The sequence below is a fragment of the Lepidochelys kempii genome, chromosome 6 (assembly GCF_965140265.1).
Source record: "Lepidochelys kempii isolate rLepKem1 chromosome 6, rLepKem1.hap2, whole genome shotgun sequence".
Lineage (NCBI taxonomy): Eukaryota > Metazoa > Chordata > Testudines > Cheloniidae > Lepidochelys > Lepidochelys kempii.
Window position 1 is genome coordinate 118531159 of NC_133261.1, and position 19059 is coordinate 118550217.

A 19059-nucleotide genomic window follows, 5' to 3' on the forward strand; every position below is an offset into this window, starting at 1 on the left:
CCTAGTGAAATTATTAGTCAAAATGAAGCCACACTAATTATATCTAACACATTAAAAATGGGTCACACTTGCTTTGACGCACAGTAATCAAAGTTAAGCCTTTGTGAAAAGGACACATTTGCTTAGATAGTCTCAAAAGTTCTAGCAATGTCTAGAAAACCTGTTTCTACTCACTGTATGGATGGATGCCTGAGTAGCTAGAAGTATTCAAATCTGGACAGGTGATCTTTATTGTAGATTAATCTTTCAATGTAAAATCACTATTTCCTGCATAGCCACCCAGTCAATCACAATGCAAGAAAACGACAGGTGTATTCATTTGTAAGGATGTGCTTGTGAGTTATGTATCCAGTTATAATGGAAGGAAAAGCTAGCTACTGTGCAAAAGGATGGCCAACACAAACCTCAACATATATCAGTAGTGAACACCTGTAGGCCCAAGGTTGGAGCACAAATGTATTTTTGTCAATCACAAGTTTCATATCATTTTCTTTTAAATATCTACACTGGCCAGTTCCTCAGCTGGTCTACATCAACATGAAAGCCACCTGAAATTGATCTCAACGGAGCTATGCTGACTCCCACCAGCTATCCCACTACGGAGTCAACTTTTATCCATTTCACAGAGCACCTGACATTCTCTTCCACAGCCTACAGACCTTCCAGAATTACACTGAGCTGCAGCTTTCTCTCCCTCCAGCAGTGATCTATCAAGACATCTAGTGCAAGTCCATTAGCTCAAACAAGCCTCTTCCTGCATTTCTGTGTTGTGCCGGAGAACGCTGGTAGAGTTCCAAAGTTGCGTAAAGTGCTGAAGAGTCATTTTTAAATTATGCCACAATATTTGCAGGGAACGGTATAAAGCACTAATTCATTAGTGTTACAGATATTGGATCAGTGATACTCTGATCCAAACTACAGTTAAGCAAATACATTCATAGAAAAGAAAGTTTAAACACTTTTTCACACCTCTTGATTTAAGACTGGCGTTCTACACATACACACAGAAGCATGCCCTGGTGTTCATTGCTCATTTTCAGAGTGTGCCATTGAGTGAGTGCTTTGCCCGGATTCTCTACCTCCAATGTTTAAAATGTGACTGAGCACTAGTTCCTAGGGAAAACTGTAGCCCTTGTATTTTAACACAGGATCCATGTACTGTCCTGGGGAGGAAAAAAAGATTCCCAAAATTGCAAATGGTCAATGCATAATTGCCAAGTGAGGTTGCTCTCTCTGCATCAGCTCAGAAATATGCACAAGAAGGCATGTTTTCAGGAGAATATGGTTGTTTATTTGTCTGCTGCACATAAATTATAGCCCCATGACCCACATTCATTCTTTTACAGATTACAATCAAAAGGCTTCTTTTTAAAGAGCTGGTAATGAACAGGGCAAATGATACACACACACTTACTGTATATATTATACAATATACAGAAAAACTCTCACAACAAAGCATTTGGTATTTTCTGTCAATGACAAACCTGTTTCAGGATTCACCTATGGCAGGTGTTTAAGGGCTTGATCTGAAGTTTTTCTGACTACTTCAATGGGAGCAGGATTGGGCCATTCCAGCTCAAAGCAGCAGTACCCAGCAGTTAAGAACATAAGAACGGCCCTACTGGGTCAGATCAAGGTCCATCTAGTCCAGTATCCTGTCTTCTGACAGTGGCCAGTGCCAGGTGCCCCAGAGGGAATGAATAGAACAGGTATCAAGTGATCCATCCCGTCGCTCATTCCCAGCTTCTGGCAAACAGAGGCTAGGGACACCATTCCTGCCCATCCTGGCTAATAGCCGTTGAGGGACCTATCCTCCATGAATTTATCCAGTTCTTTTTTGAACAGTTATGGTCTTGGCCTTCACAACATCCTCTGGCAAGGAGCTCCACAGGTTGTTGTGTGAAGAAATATTTCCTTTTATTTGTTTTAAACCTGCTGCCTATTAATTTCATTTGGTGACCCCTAGTTCTCGTGTTATGAGAAGGAGTAAACAACACTTCCCTGTCTACTTTCTCTATACCAGTCATGATTTTATAGTTCAGAATACAATGCCAATGATAGTGTATTCAAATGAAACTGCAAGGAGAAATTAAGTGGCCTAATGCAGTTACACACAGATGGGATGGATTTGTTTGCCCAAGTTCGGAAGAGCTATGAAGCTGGGGGGGAACCCTAAGACTTATTAAAAAAAAATGCTGGCTGCAGTCAAGGGCATTAGCAGTAATTAAACAAAAAATGCTCAAGTTCAAACAGACTGATTGGAGACCACTGCAACTGCGGGAACTATTTTAACCCTGAGGCAATACTGTACCACTAATGCACTAGCAGCTCACTCCTATTTATATTACACACTACATAGTAAAAATGTGCTAAAGCAACGGGCAGGCCTCAGCACTCCGACATTATAAAAACAAAGGAAGGCATCAGAAGAGAGTATCAGTAACTTGCTCACTTAGGCCCAAACCTGCACTACTGATGTAACTGGAAGTTTTACCATGGACTTCAATGGCACCATTTTTTGGCAACACCATGCCCGTGGGTCAGAGTGCATGACTGCAATGCATCTGAGACGCGCAAGACATTCTGGGCAGTGGAACAGGCTAAATTACATGATGCACTCTATATACCTGCCTCACTTTATACAATAATAGTATTGACATGTCAGTTGAGATTGCAGTATTTTTTAAAAGAGCATCCTGAGACACTGACCCAATCCTGCAAGGTTCTGAACATGCTCAACTTGCACTGAAGTCAATGTGCCCAATCTTGTCGGCATTGAAATCAATGGCAAAACTCCAACTGATTACGCTGAGTACAGGCCCAACATAGTTGAGAGTTCTCAACAACCCATAATAAATAAAATATAAACAATAGGAAAAAATCTAAAATATATAGTGACATAATAGAGCCCCCAAACTGCGAAAGAGACAAATTGAAATACAGCCACTAAAACAACTTACCTTTTCCACAGCTATCAACAATCACAATGTTTTAAAGCCCAATCTCATGAGCCTGTCAACACTTTGCAGGACTGAGTCCTTATTCTTGGATCCATTTTACATATACACAATGGCCTATCCAGCATGCAGAAATACACTACACACAGACCGCAAATACCTAAGGAGTTAAGACTTTCTAGCCTTTCATCTTGGTGCTAAACAATTTTAAATTGCTGCTGAGTCAGACTATATTTTGGGGCATTCTTGTCATTACAGAACACTGTTATGTTTACTATGGTCCAAAGCCATTTCATTAACCAGCTGTTCTACAGATGACTGAATCGCTGCCTTAACAAGGGAAGCAGCAGTTTCTATCAGAAGCAATTCATACTGTTCTGAAGTTCCGTGTTCCTGATCACTAAGACCATTGGGTGACTGAGCAGGAGAACTGACTTTAGCCTCCCTCCTGGGGCCACTGCCTGCTACTACGGCCTCTTTGCGATTAGAAAGTTTACTGAAATTGAGGTTCCCACTTATTTTTTTATTCACCTTTTGCTTATGTTCACATGAAATTGAGGACAGTTTGCAGTCCTGGTTCGACTCCTCTTCATCAGGCTCATCATCTGCTTCAGTAATTGTAATCACAATGCTCACTCCACTGGCATCCTTGTTTTCTTCTAATTTCAATTGTTCATTTAAACAGCTCTGCACACTTACTGCATCATCTTTAAATGCCGATTGATTGAAACTCATTATTCTCTCTCTCGATTTACAGTCTTCACTAGCATTTATGTTCCTTCCAGACTCTCTACATTCAAGCCCTGTGTCATGGATGTAATTTATTTCTTGTACCTCTGTGGCTTCAGCTACTCTATCTGGCAGGTCCTTAGAAACATTAGCGCTAAGGGTGGTATTGAGATCAACTCCCTGGTTTGCTACAAGTGTATGTTCAGGAGTTTCATGTAGGCTCTTCTGGTGTAGCTCTTCCTGGAGCATTATAGCAACTGCCTCTGAATTTGCTATTTCAGACTGAACGATGCACTGTGTGTGTTGATCAATGTCTGGTCTGGACTCTACCAAAAGTGCATTCTTCCCAGTGGAATTAAGTGAGTTCCTGTCACTTTTTTCAGATGCTTGGCTGAAGGATTGATCCATGCTAGATTTGACTGTTATTGTCAAATTCTCTGGTTCACTGTTAGCTTTATTCAAAATGCCCATCAGTTCATTTGCTTTAACACTGCAATCTGATTCTTCTGTTATTTCAGAATGGCTGGGTTTTTTCTTGCCTCTTGAGAACCGTATACAGGGAATTTTAAGCCCAGAACTAACCTGATTCTTTGGAAAACTTTGCAAGCCAGGATCCTCAGCATTTATCTCCAGTTGCACTTGAGAATCAGAGTGTGTCTGCTTCCTTGAAGATTTTGACCTTCTCTTAGGTGTCACTAGACGTTTTATAGTTGTCCAGGTTCCCCTTGATGACTGAGATTGGTTGGAAACTTCCCCTTCTCCAGGGGCTGCACTGATGGATTGGCTTGTATGTTTCAAGGTTACAGAGTCTTCTTCACAGACACCTTTCATCTCCAATGCCTTCTTACATGGCTTCTTTCTTTTCTTAAAGCAAAACATTGTGAGTTTTTCTGCCTGTTCTTCAGTTGAAGAGCACAGTTTTGCTGCACTAGGATTTTCTGATTGTGCTGTGTTTTCCATTTGAATTTCTTTAGCTGCCTTCTCCATATTTGTGGTCCTGCCTTCTAATTTCTTCATATATTTTTCTTTTCTATTAACCCATCAGATAAATTAATTGCAGGTAAGCTCAGAGTGCAGTTCTTTGAAATTTCATCCAAAAAACATGAAATTACTTTTGTGAACTGACGAGGTGTTATGCAAAGAAATGTTCTGATGGACTTGTTACACTACATTTATATTTCCACTATGATTTTTTTTCTTACCTGTCCTGAGAGAAAGACTGACTGGATAGATTATCACACACTTTACTGCAGTTTATCAAATAGGCTCACTTTCATCTCTGGGATGGCCAACCTGAAACACTACTTGATACGAGGATATTATTTCAGCAACAGTTGGACTTTTTTTAAATGGATGTTAAATCAGATCAAGAATTGACCGTTTTCATTTTATGATGGGCATCAATCAACAACTACTACTTGCTAATATGTTCATTATTTCACATTCTTTGAGCAATTGTATTGAAGTGATATTAAAAAAAAAAAAAAAAAGATACACCAAGCGGCCTTATTTTGCCTCCAGTGATAGGGTCAGCTGTTTTTCCTCTTTCCTTCTTTGCATTTCATTTGCTTTCAATTCATATTGCAAGGTTTGCCATTTATGTTGAAAAATATGGCATAGGCTTTCATCTCTCGAATTGCTTCATATGTATCTGCAACAAAACAAACAAATGATGAAAAACGTCATAAAAATGGATATACAATTTGTGTTTATAAGAACTGGGTAATTTTTCAATTTCTAAAATTCCGTGCTCTGTGTCCTGATATACGTGTGCGCGCGCGCTATTCTATGCTCAAATACACCCTTGTAATCAATGGGAGCTGTGTTTCAATATATGAAGGCAAAATGGGGTTTCAAGAGTGCCACTCTAGTTACACAGGAGAACTACCACACGAATCTTGCATATATATGAATTTTTATGTGGGTAGAAAGGGAAGTTTATTTTTATATTTTACTTGTTAGGAAAATGTTTTTCCCATGAGAAACACTTTCCCCTACTGACCCATACACACTCATAATTCCCCCAAGGGAAATTCTGAATTGAGATATCAGATGTTTTTATTCTTAATGCATAAGATGATCATATGCAGCTCCATAAAATATAAAATGGAGGGTTTGAGAGTTATAAAAGAGAAGCTTCCTTCATACAGTTTGGTTTATTTACAGTGTGTGCAAGCGTTCCATGGCAACCCCACTTTCACAGAACACATGTTCATCATAAAATGTATGTAACCCTTCCGAACATTCCTGAATATAAAGATACAAATACACATTATACCACACTGACATACTTCTCAGTGAGTACATGGGATCCTCTCTCCTTGGATAACTCTGGGAAATTCTTTTTTGAAAAATATTTTCTTTTGTGTCCTACTTTTTAAAAAACACTATTGTATGTATGTTTTAAAAAACTAAACTTCTAAATGCAGTAATTTACTTATCTAGTATGCATCCGATGAAGTGAGCTGTAGCTCACGAAAGCTTATGCTCAAATTAATTGGTTAGTCTCTAAGGTGCCACAAGTACTCCTTTTCTTTTTATGAATAAGGACTAACACAGCTGTTACTCTGAAACTTATCTAACATTATTTGCTGTGGCTTAGGGATGCAACAACATATAAAAATACAAGCAAAGCAATGCACCGATATTTTATTTGATTATGAATTCAAGTCACTGACATGCAATCAATTTGTATATGGGCAAAAAATAATGTTTTGCCACAATTATTTGTCAATCTTTGCTTTCCCCTAAACCTTACTCTTGAGACCACATGTGCTATGGAGACTATCTGCAATCCAGAATATGGAATCTGTAAACTGACACAAACACTGATTTTGGAAAGGAGACCCAGACCAGCATTCCTTAATCATCATTAGTTTCCCCCTGTATCGACATTACTGTATTTCTGGCTGGAAAGACAAGGAAATGGATCTGTCTGAAGAAAACAGCCAAGAGAAGATTAGGTGTCTTCTCCAGTCTCATTCTCTTTTTTTATTTTTTAAAGCAGGATGCCCTGGGATCACTTCATGACATTGCTCACATCATTGTGCAATTCTAGATCAAATGACACAGTAAGCATTACATCTCAGTGCTTTCACCTCTTGTACACTCCATGTGCCTGGCAATTTATTTCTTGAATGGCAGAAAAAATGGATGCTGATTATTAGCAATCTTCAGGCTAGTGGAGTCTGAAATTGCACAGAATGAGAATTACAATGTGCTTAGTACCTTACTGAATTGAAGCCTTAATCAATAACCCCTTTTCTGAATAAATCTTTCTCAGTTAATTTTTTTTAAATAGAAAATAAAGGAAATAGAAATGTTCAAATTACAGAAAAAGCCTTAGGATATCCATACCAGCCAACAGACCCAGGCACCCACAATATAAACACCTTTGATTTAATGCAGGTTTCTTTATATGGTCTCCAAATCTCTGGAGGTTTCCTAAGCTATAGTATTTGCAATGGAAATGGAAACATTTCTGATAGTTTGCAAACACACTGTTTCCCAACAAATAGGTTCACCTTACATAAGACTGATGTTATGGCCAAAATTTTCAACAGTGTTGCTAAAAGTTCAGCTCCTTCATCATTATTCAGACAACTAACCAGGTGGGTTGACTTTCAAAGGTGCTGAACACTCCCAGCTCCCATTGTGACTAATAGCTGTTGTGGGTGCTCAGCACCTCTGAAAATCATGTCATTTATTTCAGAATCCTAAATATGGATTTATTTCTCTAACTTTCGGCCCAGTGTTTGAAAACGTTGGCCTTTGTCTTTATGATGCTATGGCACTCACCAAATCTTCAGCCAAAACTTGCATCAACTGTGATGTGTTACCCTGCCATACACAGACAGGGAAAGTCTTTCTAGGGAGCGATTGATAATGAAAAGCCTAGATTCCAGCACACTAATGCAAAAGATCCATTCGTAATAATTCGCTACATAGAGCGAGCAGGAAATGACAGAGATTGAAAACTTTTGCCTGTAAAGAGATCTATCAGCTCCCTTGTGGAAAGGAAGAGAGGCTGCCGCAACACAAGTCACCTGTCTCCTTCGTGTGCCAGCCACCGTAATGAAAAATGAAGCTAGAGGCAAAGAAATAGATGGGGGGGCGGGGGGGAAGAGAAGAAACATTCTCCCTCCGATTTTCCGTGTGAACAGTTCCATCATCCGGAGCCGGGGTCTGAAGCGCAACAGGGCTGGCTCGGCAGCAGAGGAGCTGAGCCCCAGTGAATCCTCTCCGGCTTGCCCCATTTTCAGTCTTCTCCCTTTGTGCCGGTTGCCTTCAGGCTTGGCAGGGGGCTGAGCCGGGAAGCGATGTGCCCCTCGAGGCGCTCTCACCCTCTCCCTCCCCTAGTGGCACACCCCCCACCCTCCCCGGGGTGCTCCAGGGAGGCTCACAACTCCTCCAGACCAAGGGAGGGCTGCAAAGGTCCGAGGAGGGCGGCTGCCCCTCAGCTCCCCGGCGGCCAGCGCTGTCCCCTCCCCGTGCCCAGGACTAGCCAGCTCCCCGGACGCGGAGCACAGAGCGACCCTCTCTGCACAGCGGCAGGCGGCTCCGCGCGGAGCCGGGGGCGCTGCACGAACGCAGCCCAGCGCCGCCCAGCTTTGCTCCCCGCAGCCCCACGGCAAAACCCGCTCCAGCCCCAGGGCCCCGCGCCCGCAGCTCGGGCTGACGCTGCCCCGCTCCGCCCACGTGGCGTGCAAGGGGCACGGTGCCGGGCGGCTCCCTGACCCACGCAGGCCAGCGGACCCGCCCCAGCCCACGCCCGCTCTCACCTGGCGCCCACGGCCCGCCGGAGAGCGGCGCCCGCAGCCCGCTCCGCCCGCTGCTGCTGCTGCCAGTGCCGCCGCCGCGGGGACCCGCCCAGCCGCCGCCGCCGCCGCCGCGCGGGGGCAGGGAGCCCGGCCCGCCCGCCCCGGGGCAGGGGACGCGCCCCGCTCGAGCCACGCCCCCGGCTCCCGCGCGCCAGCGGCCCGGCGGGGAGGCGCAGAGCCGGCGCGCACGGGGGCTGCGGGCAGGGCGTGGCCGCGGCGGGAGAAGCAAAGGGGGCGCTGCGGGCGGACGAGCGCTGCGGCGGCTGCCCGGAGACGCACCGTGCGGCGCCCCCGCCGAGCCCCGCAGCGCCCAGCACCTCCGGCCCGGCAGGCACCTGCCTGTGCAACCTGCCCCCCGCCGGAGGCCGGCTCGCCCCTCGCGCCCAGCCTGGGCTGCACCGCGCCGTGCACAGCCTTGGCAGGACAGCAACACCAGCCCGAAGTTTGTTAGTCTCTAAGGTGCCACAAGGACTCCTGGTTGTTTAGCTTCAGATCCACAGATGCTCTATGGAGAATGAACGCCTCTATGATCTGTCCCGAGATTAATGACACTCTCGTCAGGTTTGCTTTCAGCCAGTCCTTGGCCAAGAGGGACAAAGCCCGTGTTTAGTTTTTAAAGCAAGGTTGTACAAAAGAAGTGGAAGGGTAGGTGGGGGCTAGGAGAGGAAAGACAAGACAGGCTGAAGGAACAAGATAAAGTTAGTAGAATGGAAGACTGCAAGAGGGAGATGCCATAAGAAGTGCAGCCATGAGATGAAACAAGTATTAAATGTAGCAGCTGACACAAGTTAATTAGCCTCTAGCTCTGTCTATTCTGGCATCCTGGCTCCAGAACTGGCCTGTCCAGGATGCCTTAGATGAAGAAGCTCCTAGGGTGCCTAGCCACATGCACTATTAAATATGGGGAGAAAATCCTTCCTGACCCTATGCAAGTGGTCTGGTTTATGTTCTGAAGATTAGTTGTTCTCGTTGGAATGATATTATATAAAAGAAAATTTAAATGCATCTAGGGATTTTATGACAACTTAAGTTACTCTAACTTCACTCTTGTGACAGCCATGTAATTGTTACATAATTATTCTCCTTGCTAGCTTACTATATATAGTGTATGTGTATTACAGATCAGCTCATGTACTGGTTGGTGCATACACCTACATCAACTTTTCTTCCAGTCAGAGCAATTTTTTAACATATGCTAGGTCCAGATCTAACACAAGCATATGGGCCTTGCAGTTTTATGTGGAAAGAATTATCCAAAAATATTTAGCTGCTTGCATAGGCAAGTTATTTTAGGCAACTGACACAAAGAACTTGTGGTCTCACTTCAGATCTTTTATAGTCAGAGTACATCCAAACCCACTGAATAATTCAGGTAATTTATTTTCCTACAGATGATATGCAGTACCCCAGAAAGGAAACTGGATTAAATTTATACAGTGGTGCACTGCAGGCTCAACAGTATTACTGCAATAATCACTTTTACTTGTCAATACTGGGACTGCTGCCATGTACGATCCCGAAATTCATCATAAAAATAACTTCTATTTCATTAATCTCCATGCATATCTTAAAACCCAGGGAACTCTTGAAGGATTTTAGCAATTTAGTGGTGTTAATTAGAAGTCTGGCAGTAACTACATTTTCACGTTATGAAGTGATTTTTTGGCCTATTGTGACAAACCTTGTTACAGACCATTTCATTCAGTGCTAGGGCTGTCTTTTCTCACCAAAAAGGGGATTTCAACAAAAGTTGTTACATCATTTACAAATCTCATCCTTGCTCATCAGCCATCTATTGAAAACCACGTATGGAACAGCTTCCCGTCCCCAGCCACAGCATGGTGATCCAGTCTCCAAAAAGGCAAAAGTCTATATGCTCCACTGCCATTAACAATTTAGTAGGTAACAGAAACACAGATTGCAGGGCTTTCTTAAGACTGGATAGAGTGCAGGTGCCCACAAGAAAAATTCAAAGCAGAAACTAACGGTCAGAAACTTTAGGGTAGGAACAGAAGCAAAGGGATTCTTCCCTACTACCTACTTTTCATTGAATTAGTGTAGTCTGATGGCACATTTTCTCTTTTAATGCTAGCAATAGATTATAGAGTTAAGTGCAATAGGAAGATACAGTGCTCAGACTTTAAGGGATAAGGTGTATCTGTGCTCTAAAACACATTTAAAAACAACCAGTTAAGCCCTGGGTTGTTGTAAACACTGTACCAATTGAGAAACTGCAATTTTATTGTTATATTTTAATAAGTAAAAATCACAGAGCTTGAAAGAGGGTATTAAAAACAAGTTTTGTATTTTGCTCCATCTGCAATTATGAAGGGCAAAAGCAATGACCTCCTGAGGTCCCTTCCAACTCTGATATTCTATGATTCTATGAAGGCAATATCATTGAAAAACATCAGTGTATAAGATTTACAAGTTCTTATGCTCACTGAACTAAAAGTTAGCCTGAAATAAATTTTTTTTAAAATTTATTCAAATTAAAAAAATAAATGCATGCATTTCATTCGTTTCCAAATGCTCCTTTCTCCCAGTCACTTCATGTATTTCATTTTCTCAGCCATATCTTATTTTGTCTTAAATCCGGGGATAACTGAGTTTGCATTACTCATCAAGTAAGCTTCAGGTAGCTAGAAAGAAAAATGAAAACTTAATTACTAATATATATGTATATCTATACATCTAGCATATCAAAGGCAACTTTTAGGAGGAATTACAACCAAATGCCATTGGAAACATATGGCTTCATAGTTAGATGTGAGTAAATCCCTTAACTCAACCCAAAGATTTGCAAGGCTTCTAGCCTAAGTAAGAGACTTACCTTTGGTTAACATTTCTTTTCAGAATAGCCCATTCACCTGTTCTGAGACTGGATCCAAGTCAATATCATAGAAACAGGGCCGAGTAGGAAGTCCTGGCATAGTACTCATCTAGCAGACAGAAGGAAAAGTGTATTAGTGGAGAGAGCCTGGGACTGGGAGTTATGCGGGCTTGGTTCTGTTTCTGGCTCTTCCATTGACTCAAGTGTGACTTTGTACAAATGATTTAGCCCAAGATTTGGCAAAGCACTTAAGCATGTGCTGAAATTTAAGCATGTGCGTAGTTCCACCGATTTCAATGGAACTACTCATATGCTTTAATTAAGCTTTGCTGGACAAGGGAATAACTGTACCATGGTCTCCCTGTTTGTAAGATGGGGTGGGGATCTCAATACCTCACAGAAGCGTTTTGAGGCGTTCATGTATGTCTGCATGTCGAGCTGGATATGTAAATTCTAGCTTGAGGTGACACAGCTGCACTAGCTCTGATGGAGCAAGCGGGCTAAAAAAATAGAGTACAGGCGAGTCTCATCTTACGCTGGGGTTACATTCCGCAGGCAGCGCGTAAAGCGAAAATCGCGTATAGTCAAAATTACATTGAGTGCAATGGCGGGCAGAATCGCCTGCACTACAGGTACAGTATTTAAATTGTTATTTTTCTTTTTTTTGTTTTTGCCGACCGCGCAAAGCTGAATTTGCGCATGTTAAATGCGTGTAAGATGAGACTCGCCTGTACAGCATGATGGTGTGAGGGGCTAGTCACCGTGAGCACATACCTGTCCAAGACGTACTCAGCACGACTAGCCTCTCTCGCTGCTGTGGCTACATTCTATTTTTAGCACACGAGCTCTGATCACGCTAGCATGGTGATGTCTCCTCAAGCTGGAAGTTACACCTTTAGCTCACAGTGTAGATACACATAATAAACATGTCAGAAGTGCTCTGAGAGCCAAGGATTGAAGGCATTACCTACATGCCCAGTACTGACTTGGAAAAGAGATGGATTTTAAGACAGACGCTGGGCTTGCACTGAGGAGGGGAGGGGCAACTCATTTCCACTGGATGGAACAGCCAGTCACATTAAACTGTATGGAAGTTCTGAGAGCTGTTTTAAGTCAGGACAGTGGTGCACTGGCCAAACAGAGTGCAGAAGCTTGCACTACACCTGCCTATGCAAGCCAATGCCATCGCTTGTTCAGTTGTCAAGCGCCAACATTCACAAATCCATAGAGTTTAAGGCCAGAAGGGGCCATTAGATCATCTAACCTGACAGCTGTAGAACCTCACCCAGTTATCCCTGTTCTGAGCCCAATAACTTGCGTTTGACTAAAGCGTATCATCCAGAAAGGCAGCCTGTCTTGACTTAGAGACCTCAAGAGATGGAGAATCCACCACTCCCTTTGGTAGTGGTTAATAGTCATCACTATTCAAAATCTGTGCCTCCTTTTTAATTTGGCTGCCAAAGACAGACAGACTCAATCATTGGTTCTTATTACACCATACTCTGCTAGGTTAAAGAGCTCTTTCATGGGAATTAAAAACTGAGTACTTGTGCACTGTAATCATGTTACTGCTCAATCTCATTTTTGCTAAACCAAACAGACTTAGCTGTTTAAATCTTTCTCTGTTTGGTGTTTTCTCCAGCCCTCAAGTAATTTTTGTGGCTCTTCTTTACGCCGTCTCCAATCTTTTTAAAGAATTATCAGAACTGTACGTACTATTCCAGTATCAGTCACACCAATGCCATATACAAAGGTAAATCACCTCCCGACTTATACTCACTCTTCCTCCTTTTATACATTCAAAGATAGCATTCGGTCGTTTTGCCACAGCACTGCCCTGGGAGTTAACATTGAGTTGTTTGGCCACTACGGCCCATAAATCCTTTCCAGAGAGCCCCTGCTTTCTAGGATACAGCCCTCCATGCTGTAGGTATGGCCTGCATTCCTTGTTCCTCTACATATTACATTTCACTTGGCTGTATTAAAACATTCTGTTTAAAGTGAGCCAAGGTTACCAAGTGATATAGACCACTCTGTATGACTGCCTGTCCTCACCATTATTTACTTTTTTGCCACTATTTGTGTCATCTGCAAATTATCAGCAGTGATTTTATACTTACTTCCAGATCACTGATTCAAATGTTGAACAGTGTTGGACCTAGAACTCATCCCTATGGGAACCCATTAGAAACACCCCCATTTGAGAAGGATTCCTCATTGATGGCTGCTTTTCGAGATTGATCAGTCACCCCATTCTTATTCCATTTAATGTGTGCTTTACTGATATTGCATAGTGTTATTTTTTTAAATCAAAATGTCACGCAGTACTAAGTAAAACACTTTACAAATGTCTAGGTATATCACATTGATACAGTTGTCTTTGATTGATAAGCTTGTAATCTCAAGTAAACACCTCTTGTAAAGGAAAAACAGAAAATTGTTGAGCATAAAGTTAATCACAGTATTAAAAAATAAATTACACTGTACCCTGAACACAACAGAACTACAAAACCTGTACATCTCCATAGCAAACCATTTTCTCCATCACATGGATCAGCACAGAAAGATAGGAAAGCATGCAGGATACCAGCTGCAATTATTTCTAATCTGTGCTTCCTAATGTCATAGATCTCATTGGCTTTAAATGATACCACACACTTGTCCACGTACATTGTACTTTGCAGGCAGGCTGGATGAAAAGATGGCTCTGAATTAATGGGGTGGGGGCGGGGAGGAGAGAGAGAGAGAGTGTGAGTGAATGTGTGTGTGTGTGAGAGAGACATTAATTGCTCTGTTTCTTCCTTGGGAAGAGCATAAAAAAGGGTAAGTGCTGACTTGACACCAGGAGATTTACAAGAAGATTAAACTTTCCTTTCAAACCTGTGTCCTGGTTTAAGAGGATGTTAAAAGGGCAGCTTCTTGTTTAATACAATAAACGAAAACACTAAAAGGATGTTTTAAGAAGGTTACAAGTGTGGCAGGGGAAAACAGTGGGTCCCCGATCCTGCAACTGACTGTACCTACATGAACCCCTCTATTCACCTGGAAGTCAGCAGGGCTTCACATAGGCACAGGCAGGTGCAGCATCAGGGCCTAAAATAATTCACTCCTTGATGCTCTAGAATTCAAGTAAATACTGTAGCTAACTTTCAGCATGACAATTGTTTGCTATCTCCCAAAAAGACCTCTTCTAGAGCAAAAGGTTACTGTATGTCAGATCTCTTTGTCTATTATTCAGCTTCTTCTTCTTCTTCGTCTATTATTCAGCTTCAGTCCCTGGAAAAATCATGGAGCAGGTCCTCAAAGAATCAATCCTGAAGCACTTGCATGAGAGGAAAGTGATCAGGAACAGCCAGCATGGATTCACCAAGGGAAGGTCATGCCTGACTAATCTAATCGCCTTTTATGATGAGATTACTGGTTCTGTGGATGAAGGGAAAGCAGTGGATGTATTGTTTCTTGACTTTAGCAAAGCTTTTGACACGGTCTCCCACAGTATTCTTGTCAGCAAGTTAAGGAAGTATGGGCTGGATAAATGCACTACAAGGTGGGTAGAAAGCTGGCTAGATTGTCGGGCTCAACGGGTAGTGATCAATGGCTCCATATCTAGTTGGCAGCCAGTATCAAGTGGAGTACCCCAAGGGTCGGTCCTGGGGCCAGTTTTGTTCAATATCTTCATAAATGATCTGGAGGATGGTGTGGATTGCACTCTCAGCAAATTTGCGGATGATACTAAACTGGGAGGAGTGGTAGATACGCTGGAGGGGAGGGATAGGATACAGAAAGACCTAGACAAATTGGAGGATTGGGCCAAAAGAAATCTGATGAGGTTCAATAAGGATAAGTGCAGGGTCCTGCACTTAGGACGGAAGAACCCAATGCACAGCTACAGACTAGGGACCGAATGGCTAGGCAGCAGTTCTGCGGAAAAGGACCTAGGGGTGACAGTGGACGAGAAGCTGGATATGAGTCAGCAGTGTGCCCTTGTTGCCAAGAAGGCCAATGGCATTTTGGGATGTATAAGTAGGGGCATAGCGAGCAGATCGAGGGACGTGATCGTTCCCCTCTATTCGACATTGGTGAGGCCTCATCTGGAGTACTGTGTCCAGTTTTGGGCCCCACACTTCAAGAAGGATGTGGATAAATTGGAGAGAGTCCAGCGAAGGGCAACAAAAATGATTAGGGGACTGGAACACATGAGTTATGAGGAGAGGCTGAGGGAGCTGGGATTGTTTAGCCTGCAGAAGAGAAGAATGAGGGGGGATTTGATAGCTGCTTTCAACTACCTGAAAGGGGGTTCCAAAGAGGATGGCTCTAGACTGTTCTCAATGGTAGCAGATGACAGAACGAGGAGTAATGGTCTCAAGTTGCAGTGGGGGAGGTTTAGATTGGATATTAGGAAAAACTTTTTCACTAAGAGGGTGGTGAAACACTGGAATGCGTTACCTAGGGAGGTGGTAGAATCTCCTTCCTTAGAGGTTTTTAAGGTCAGGCTTGACAAAGCCCTGGCTGGGATGATTTAACTGGGAACTGGTCCTGCTTTGAGCAGGGGGTTGGACTAGATGACCTTCTGGGGTCCCTTCCAACCCTGATATTCTATGATTCTATGATTCTTACAAAACTAAATTCACCTTCTAAAATGATACACAAAGAATGTTAGGCATCAGCAGTGTCTTACCAAAAAATTTACAAATCCAAGTTTTTTAAAAAAAAGGACACACTAGCCTGATTTTACCACAAAATTCAGCGCCTTTTAAGTCACTTTGCATCGTTACACAGTACATTAAGAGAATGATCATCTCTATGAATGTTAATTATTCATATATTTTTATTGTCATTCTGCTGTTCTCAAAACTAGATGTAAATGACAGTGTGGGGTGTTTTCCTTAATGTAGGCACTGAAAAGCTGAAGAATGCAGAGTGATTATCATTGCTTAGTTACGCATGGAGAGGCACTGAATCCACCCACAGGATTAACAAACAAAGCAAGCAAGCAAGCAAACAAAAAAAGGCCCAACAATCAAGCACCTATTATATATTACAGGCTAAAAATTTTCAAAAGCACTTAGTAACCTGTTTTCAAAAGTGACCTAGGCACTCAGAAGCCAATGTCTCACTGAAAGTCAATGGGACTTTGGCTCCTAAGTTCCTTAGGTTCTTCTGAAAATTTCACCCATTTCTAAGTACTTATCTGGCCCAGCATATCATCATCTAAGGCAGTGGTTTCCAAACTTTTTACCTCATGACCCCTCCTTACCTCTGTCCATGGCCCCCCCTCCCCGCAGCCTGCAAGCCGCGGTTAAGAGCTGGGGCCAGGAGAGGGGCCACAGTTGGGGCCGGAGTCACAGCTGGGCTGGGAACCAGAAGCTGAGGCCAGCGCTGCAGCTGGGGGTGGGTCTGTGGCCGGGAGCAGAGCCTGAGCCAGGAGTGGAGTCACGGCCAGGAGCTGGGGTTGGAGCAAAGTTGGGGGCAGAGCAGAGCTAAACAGCCTTCCTGGGGGACTGCACCACACAGTCTGGGGTCCATTAATCTAATGGTATGCCTACACTGCAATTTGACACTTAGGAGCTGTTTAATTGTGGTGTAGACATTTGGGTTCAGGCTGGAACCTGAGCTCTAGGATCCTGCAAGGTGGGAGGGTCCCGAACCTCTGTACCAACCCCTTGAGCCCACATCAGCTGACACAGGCCAGCTCTGGGTTTTTACTGTAGGGTAGAGACACCCTAATGGGCTTAGACAACAGCCTGAATTCTGCATTCCCCAGAGCTGGATCCTGCAATCATGCCCCTCTAAAGTCAAATGGCTTGGTGGATACTTGCACAAGACTGATCTGGTTGCAGGGTCAGGGCCATAATCATAAATCTCCTATTAATCCTGATGTTATTGTGTCGATTAGAGTTAATGTCTTGCGCCAAAAAAATACTTTAAACATTTGGAAAGCAAGACTGATTTTGCAGAACTGACACCATGGGAGAACAAACCAGTTCCATTTGGTTTTAATTTCTGAAAACATCCCCCTCTCATACATCTGATCTAAGATGCATACCCCATGGTTGCATTTCAAACTCTCCAAAAGTCATTGGATTAAATTCTGTGTTGTTTGCAATGAATGTAACTAATGATGGGAAAGGGCTCAATTTATCTTTCACTGTATCCAAACACATATGCTCTTTTTAAAGAGGACAGATTATTTAAATGAGACCTGACTAATTCCTTCATCACAGGTAATCTAGAAATATTTACACTGCCATGTTCTTCTTGTTCAATCAATGAACCCAGCATTGAGATTTTGGACAGTTACCACTTGCAGCAAGGAGGGAAAACACTCTCTATGCCCTATCCACTCAGAGAAACAACATTTAGTAGGTCCTCTACCAGCGTCTGCCCAAACAGGACTAGATTCCTCCCCTCCAGATTTTCAGGCACTCCTTTATTGCTGATGTTATTTCCTTGGACATGATTGTCTGTAGCTCCCTTTCACTCTGCTTTGATTACACCAGCCATTTAGGGTGGTGATCCCATCACGTTCGTCACTGGATCCTGTTCCCACCCTGGTCATCTCCAGCTGATGATGTCACTTCCCCACTTTTGTGTGGTTTTTATTGCTGTCTTTTTTTTTTCTTCAAACCAACCAACCAATTTGGAGGCAGTGACTGAACCTAGTTTAATGGATTAGATGCAGCTCAAGTTTGAGAAAACTGAACATAATGCCTGTGGTTTAACTTTGTTCGCATGGCACCAACACTGTTTCCGCATCTGTAAGTCGCGACAAGGCCACTGGAGATCAATAATCTTCAAGATGCTCTAGGAACCAAATTGTTGAGTGTGCCTGAGCCATGAAGAATTCAGTGAATTTTAGTTAACGACTAAGCACGGACGGTCTGAGCAATGGTAACAATATTGCTCTTTTAGGATACTTAAACTCATTTTCCAGGTTTTTTTGTTTTTTTTTTTCTTGAACTTCAGGGACTGTTTCTAGTTAAATATATATTTTTGTTTTGTTTTTTTTAAAGCATGGATTTAAAAGAAACATTCAGCTGTTTAGGGAGGCAGGCAATTTCTTGCTCGTCATGACTGACTGTTTACTCTTCTACTTGGTGTTAAAAATTAATTTAATTTTTTAAGATTTCCTCAAACACAACAAATCTAGTTACAGTGAATTGATTAAGATTCAACCCCACAGATCTAAAGCACTACTCATCATTTCAACTGTCTTAAAGTCAAGTCTAAGAGCACTAGCGTTACATCTGAAAGGGGGATTCTAGTACTCGAGAATGAGAATAGCACCTAAAATTTGGCAGAGTGCTGGCGGGCACAACCCAAGTCTCCCTCTGCAACTGAAGTAACACACTTTCATCCTGACCTTCCTCACCCTTGCTATTCTGGTCTCCACTAATCAGAGTGAACGGACTCTTGCCAAATTATACTGTGGTTTTACAATGTGGACAAATGTCAGCTAAATCCAAATTCATTTCACTTCTGACCCAGACTACTTGGTCAGTGATATTCCATCCTGACAAATCAACCCAGTGAGCCCATGCACTTTTTTCTTCTTTTAAATTCATATGGTTTTAGGGTTACAGCAAGCAAGCTGCTGTTGGCTACAGGTAAGAACATAGGAATGGCCAGACTGGGTCAGACCAACGATCCAGCTAGCCCAGAATCCTGTCTTATGACAGTGGCCAATGCCAGGTGCTTCAGAGGGAATGACCAGAACAGG

The 19059-nt window shown here is 42.9% G+C and overlaps 2 protein-coding genes across 3 annotated transcripts in view; both read right to left on the reverse strand.

Moving 5' to 3' along the window:
- Positions 1-1268: 1268 nt before the first annotated feature.
- Positions 1269-8553, reverse strand: AKAP5 (A-kinase anchoring protein 5). 2 transcript variants are annotated; one of them, XM_073349861.1, is made up of 2 exons: positions 8468-8553; positions 1269-5337 (listed from the first exon to the last, which is right to left on the reverse strand). In XM_073349861.1, the coding sequence occupies exon 2, from the start codon at positions 4701-4703 to the stop codon at positions 3210-3212; it is 1494 nt and encodes a 497-aa protein (XP_073205962.1). In that variant the 5' UTR covers positions 4704-5337; positions 8468-8553; the 3' UTR covers positions 1269-3209. The 2 variants fall into 2 exon arrangements, with proteins under 2 accessions (XP_073205962.1, XP_073205963.1); XM_073349862.1 differs by lacking the exon at positions 8468-8553 and adding an exon at positions 6785-8038.
- Positions 8554-10723: 2170 nt separating this feature from the next.
- The window catches only part of MTHFD1 (methylenetetrahydrofolate dehydrogenase, cyclohydrolase and formyltetrahydrofolate synthetase 1), a 69654-nt gene continuing 61318 nt past the window's right edge, over positions 10724-19059 (reverse strand). The window contains exons 27-28 of the mRNA XM_073349863.1: positions 11340-11448; positions 10724-11148 (exon numbers count right to left, since the gene is read on the reverse strand). Of these exons, the coding sequence (XP_073205964.1) occupies positions 11359-11448 (90 nt within the window). The 3' untranslated portion in view covers positions 10724-11148; positions 11340-11358. The remainder of the gene's footprint in view (positions 11149-11339; positions 11449-19059) is intronic.